The sequence below is a fragment of the Coccinella septempunctata genome, chromosome 4 (assembly GCF_907165205.1).
Source record: "Coccinella septempunctata chromosome 4, icCocSept1.1, whole genome shotgun sequence".
NCBI classification, from domain to species: domain Eukaryota; kingdom Metazoa; phylum Arthropoda; class Insecta; order Coleoptera; family Coccinellidae; genus Coccinella; species Coccinella septempunctata.
The window spans coordinates 28,053,336-28,059,455 of NC_058192.1; the positions used below are offsets into that span (position 1 = coordinate 28,053,336).

General features: G+C 42.4%; 1 protein-coding gene across 1 annotated transcript; it reads left to right on the forward strand.

The window, feature by feature from the left end:
• Window positions 1-1,444: 1,444 nt before the first annotated feature.
• LOC123311022 lies at window positions 1,445-3,942 on the forward strand. The gene is made up of 5 exons (XM_044894769.1): window positions 1,445-2,015; window positions 2,252-2,481; window positions 2,592-2,969; window positions 3,060-3,449; window positions 3,598-3,942. The coding sequence occupies exons 1-5, from the start codon at window positions 1,445-1,447 to the stop codon at window positions 3,940-3,942; spliced, it is 1,914 nt and encodes a 637-aa protein (XP_044750704.1).
• The last annotated feature ends 2,178 nt before the right edge of the window (window positions 3,943-6,120 follow it).

Here is a 6,120-nt window from a genome sequence, read left to right on the forward strand (position 1 = left end):
ATTTTTGGACTAGGAGAATGATTCAAACTTTGTCGGAGTCGACTCTAATCAGCGCATAAGCTTACTTTTTTTTTACTTTATTGAGTGGTTCGAAAGTGTTGAAACATGATACTAGTAATACGATTGATACCACCCTGCATTTTCAAATGAAAATAACCAATTTTATATCATATTCTGAATCTGAATGAAATTCTGATTTCGAAATATTCTCTACCTATTTGTCAACTGTGCCTTTTTGACGTAGGCCTCTTTTTGGTCTTTTTCCGACAAATTTCATGCTAATGATGGTTCATAGAGAAAGGGTGTCTCTGTGATGGTTTTAGTACTAGAAATTCTATTCTGGAAATCGTTCGAAATAAATAGGTATATGCTTTTTTCAATTGAATCAACCAATAGTCATCTGCAGTTTCTCGGATCAGTCTACAGCTGGTCCGAAAGATACTCCAATATGACTTTCACAAAATGTCAATTCCATTCTTTCAAATCTGATGTGTATCGAATTTAGGATCTCCTTTTGAGCCTTTGGGTATTAGCACGATATGTGAGCATAACCAATTGTTTTTGAAATTTTGTCAATCTTTATATGTCCGAGGTAATTTTTGATTGGCCGAACCAATTTTCACAATCACAAGACTCGAACTGTTGGAAAAAGAACCCTTCGGAAGTCTAGAGCGGAGAGGAATAGTGTAGAGTTAAAAAGCGTAGAGTAGAGTAGAATCGCATAATGTAGTGATCGTAGCCTGGAATGGATGGAGTGTGGAGTGGAGAGAAGTGGGTGAAAAGGAACTCCCCAGAAGATAATATTATATAAGATTCGAGTGGAGAATGTTGATCAGAGTAAAGTAGCATCGGGTCGATTCGTAGCGTTGTAGTGTGCTGTGGGGTGAAAAGGAGTGTAGTGTAGTGGAGCATGGAGGAGTGGATCGGAGCGGAGCGGAGTGGAGTGGAGTGGAGTGGAGTGGAGTGGAGTGGAGTGGAGTGGAGTGAAGTGGAGTGGAGTGGAGTGGAGTCTTGTGGAGTAGAGTGAAGAGGAGAACGAAAGAGCAATTTGGGGAAAATAATTGGTGTGAGATATTTTAGAGTTGATTGAAATAAAAAATTCGCGAAAGAAAATTCGTCTGGCTAAGCAGGCAGAAACAGTTAATGAGTAGTGTTTTAGAGTATTGAAAAATACTTTTCAACAACAAAAAGTTCCTCCCCGGCGGGGAATCGAACCCTGGTCTTCCGCGTGACAGGCGGGGATACTCACCACTATACTACGTTTGCGCGTGAGTGAAAGGTCGCCTGGTGAAATTTTTCGAAATTTACCCTAGTTCACAGTTCACGAACGCTTTACGGTGGTGTAAAAACTATCCTGAAGAATTACTTTTACTACACATACAGTGGGATAGTGAAAATAGTCGTTTGAACAGCACAACAACAGCTGAAGACATATTGCGAGGTTATGTCCACCTGGAAACCTGACGAAATCAATGTAATTCATAGTTACCTACAGAATAAAAGTGGACCAATAAGAGCAGAAGACCACAAAGCCATTAATGAGAGATTACCAGGTCGTTCCATACCAGCAATTGAGAAGAAATGTTTGGAGCTGAAGCACAATCCTAACCTCCCTAACCGTACGAACAAATGGACAAGTGAAGAGATAAACAGACTAATCAGCGAATATGCCGCAAGACCCGAGGCCCAAATATCAGCCGGTATCGACCGTATCGCCGCCTTTTTTCCCGGTAGGACGAAGAAGGCAATTGCAACAAAGCTCCGAGAAAACCACCCCCAAATATACTATAGGACGACAACCCAGGTCCCCCCCCAGAATACAAACACAGCCCAACCCCAGAATACAAACACAGCCCAAGCTGAAAGCCCAGTCGTAACACAGCGTAGGTCACAAATATCTCCAGAAAGAACTCCTCAACCAACCAGCCGAGTACACCCACCTGAGGAAGGAGATCAACATAGCCCCGAACACACGATCCAATTGATCCAAATCAATGAAGACGAGCTGAAAACCTGTAAGGAAGCCTTTCAAAAAATATTCTGTAGAACAGGCGATTCAAAGCCAAGAATAAATAAATTTCTTGTCAAGCCGAACAACATGAAAAGTATGCAACTAATCAATCACATACTGCAGGAGCGCATCCACCATTCCGCAACAAACTGCACTAACCAAGTCCAACAAAGGAAAACCATCAAGAAAGCTATCTATGTGGCAGGCATTTTACTTAAGAAGTATATTGTAAAAAAACAGGCCCTCCAGACTATAAAATTACCGAGGATAAGATCAAACTCTTGAACAACAGTGTAGACAACGCAAAGAAGATCCTTAACTGGAAGGGAGGTAATTTTGGACGCTCCCTCACTGAAGAAGCGCGTCGAATAAAGAAGGCCAAGATGACCACGAGAGAATACATAACAATGCTCGAAGAGAGGACGGCACTTCTGCAACAAAAACTTGACAAGCTCAAATCAAGACACCGAGTGAATGCTATAAGGAGAAAATTCAGCGAAAACCCATCCGTTAAATTAATAAACACTGAAGAAAGAGTCCAGCCACCTAATAAAGAAGATGTTGAATAGTTCTATACAAGAAACATGAGAGCACAACTAACACCCCAGCCCTCGACAGATGGATAGCGAAACTCCAGAGAGAGACAGCATCACACAGGTATCAAGACCAACTACAGGAATCCCGGATAAACGAGCAGACCATGCAGGTACTGGCCAAAACAGCTCCATGGAAAGCTCCAGGTGAGGATGGCATTCCAGCATATCTTTACAAGACGTTTCCAGCAGCAAAGTCCTACCTTCAGAGGTTTATATACACCACAATAACAGGTGAACATAAAATGGCAGAACCTGACTGTAGGGCTGAAGTTGTCTTGATTTATAAAAAAGGAGATAACAAAGACCCGGAAAACTACAGACCAATAGCGTTACTGAACACCGATTATAAAATACTAACTGGGGTAATAAGAAACACGTTATAGAAACATCTGCCAGACTGGGCAATACCTAGGGAACAACTGGCTAGGAAGAATGTTTGGGGTACAATTCAGGGAATGTTGATCGATAAGGCCATAACCCAGAGAGCAAGACAAAATAGAGCTAAGCACTACTCTGCGTGGTACAACTTTAAGAAGGCATTTGACACCATAAGCCACCGTCACTTGAAGAGGATGATCAGCGTGTTACCACTCCACAAAAATATCAAGCGCCTCCTCAAAATAGTAATGGAGCTCTGGACCCTCCGAGTGAGAGTCGGAAAGGGAAAGACTGCTCCCATCTACATAAAAAGGGGCTTATACCAGGGCGATTCACTAAGCCCCCTGCTGTTCATACTGCTGACTGCATGTATTATAGAACACTTGAAAACAAGTCCACAAATCATCAAGAACACCAGAGGACAATTTGACATACTAGCATTCATGGACGACATAAAATGCCATGTAAAAACAAAAAAAAGCCTTGAAGACAGTCACCGATGAATTAAGGAGAAGTGGAGAAGAGATAGGGCTGGTTTTAAACACAACCAAATGCGGAAGATATTGTAGAGTAGACGATGAGGATGACCACAATGCTCCCTTTCTACCCCAGATCCGTGAAGGGTACAAATACCTTGGACTAGAGCAACTGGAACGAGACTCTGCAAGAAACTACGATACCACAGAAGAAAAGATCATAAAAGAAACAGAGAAGATATTTCGCTCCCCACTCACGGTACCGCAGAAGGTTCACCTCTTCAATACGACCACAGTACCAAGTGCCATCTATGTACTCGGTAACATCTACCCCGACGAAAAGAGTAGTACAACACTGAAAAAGTGTAGAGATCTGGATAAGGCCATAAGGAAGATCTTAACTATTGAAAATCATAAGGGTAGAACAACATCAAATGCCCATGTCTATCTGCCAATCACTAGGGGAGATATATGGGTCTGAAAAACATCGAGCTGGAAACGGAAATCCAACTAGCCAGAAGAGGTATATACCTTAAGTCACATGCTGACTTAACAGAAACAATAAAGAAGTATGAGGAGCTGAAGGCAGCGGGGTGGAGAAACACCATTAGCGATCACGATTTCGTAATAAAGAAATACAGATGTCCAACTATGAATTACCAGCAGGAAAACTTAAAACAAAACTGTAAAATCGTGAAGGAACATATTTGCCAGACATTTCAACAAGAGCTAGAAAATGAATGGTCCCAGGATATGCACTACGGCAAGGTGGTACTTGAAGAAAAGAAAATTATCGAATTCCCTGCTTACACATCCCCACTAATGGACCACTGGCGCTTCTCATTGCTACACTCTGCTGCAGAAGAACAACTCCACGGCCTTGGAGGGACAGCTGGAAGATCCAAGAAGTGTAGACGATGCAACAAAGCAAGTGAAACTGCATACCATATCAGCAGCGGATGCATCATAGGCGCTTACACGACCAGGCATGACTACATCGTCCACTGGGTTCTAAAACACATCCTACTGAACCAAAATGCCCCTCAAGAAATCCTGGCAAACTTTCCGTTTGGTAAGGCCACATGCAACCCTACCTTCGAGACCGGAGGGCGCAAGATTATAGTACGGGCGGGAGGCAGTATATACACGGAGAAGATCCACCATAATAAACCGGACATCATGGTAAGATTTACAAACCCAGATGTCATATACATATTCGAAATTGCAGTGGCCCACGTCCGGAACATCAGGACCCAAGAAAAAATAAAAAAGGTTAGATACTCCGTCAATGGCGCGGTGCACATCGACCACACAAACTGCGAGACAGCTGGTAGAGACCTCAACCTGATCGGAGAGCTGGAGTCCCAATACCATTGCCCTGTACACCTAGGCATATTTGTGGTGGGGTGCTATGGAGAAGTGCTGATCACTGAGGAGCACAAAAACTTCCAGAAACTGTTAGCACAAGTTGCATTAACTAACTTTGAAATAGGATCATTGATAAATAAGTGCTCGTACAGTGTGGCAGAATCCACAACAAACATTTTGCTCAAACACCTAAGCATTTAGCTGTGATAGGGAACAGTGATCTGTGATAAACAAGAGCTTTAAGTAATCTTGATATTTATGTTTATAAATGTATGAGACTGTAACAAATAAATGATATACTACTAGTTTTCAATGCGTGCAGGAAGGAGATACTACCTTTTCGTTTCGATGCTGAAAACACGTTTGTGGAGCTCCGGGAAAATTTTAAGGAATTTACCTGGTTTTTCGGAAGGTGTGATAAATTCATCGTGACAAAACTGCCCCATACGCCTATTACCCCTAAAGACGATATATCGGGACAGTGAGGGTAGTGAAATAACGGCGAACAGCAGTCGTGACTCACGAAGTGAGGTTATACCTATGTCAACATGTCAACTTGGAAACCCCAGGAAATCGACATCATTCTCAATTATCTGCAAGGAAAAAATGGTCCTATAACTTCTTCGGACCACAATGCACTAAAGAATTGCTTGCCAAATAGATCCGTCGATCCGTGGCAGCTATTAAGAAGAAGTGTCTAGAGTTAAAACACCCCAATCCTAACCCCAAAACTAAGCCCTCAAAGTGGACAAACGAAGAACTGCAAAGCCTTGTTGAGGAATACAGCAAAAGAACTGAATGCTTAATCACTGCGCGTTTGGACGGGATCGCACATTTGTTCCCAACGAGAACAAAAAAGGCGCTAGCAACCAAATTGCGAGAAACTCACCTTGAGATTTACTATGCGACGGGGACTATCCGCCCACCACAAAACGAAGAACAAGCGCAAACACCACAAAACGAGGCGAATAACCCCCAGACTCCTGAAGAGGGAATCGTTTTAACAACAACGGAAAATAATGACAACCAAACAAACATCGACAGCGAAGACGAACAAGAAAACAACAGAATTCCCGAAATTGCAGAACAAGCACAAATGCCACAAAGTAACGACACGAATAGTGTGAATAATCCTCAAAAATCCCAAGAGGAAACCCTTAAAATAACAACACAATATAACAACACCCAAATAAACACCGATAGGGATAGGGAAGGCCACAGAGTAAACATTGTAAACAACAAAACTATGGAGAGTAGAGAGAAGGAGAACGATCGCTGCTTTGAGACCACA

Coding starts and splice junctions, on each gene's coding strand:
- LOC123311022 (XM_044894769.1), top strand. CDS start 1,445: ATGTCCACCTGGAAACCTGACGAAATCAATGTAATTCATAGTTACCTA. Junction 2,970..3,059: donor ATTATAAAATACTAACTGGG/GTAATAAGAAAC, acceptor GGTACAATTCAG/GGAATGTTGATCGATAAGGC. Junction 3,450..3,597: donor TGGACGACATAAAATGCCAT/GTAAAAACAAAA, acceptor TTTCTACCCCAG/ATCCGTGAAGGGTACAAATA.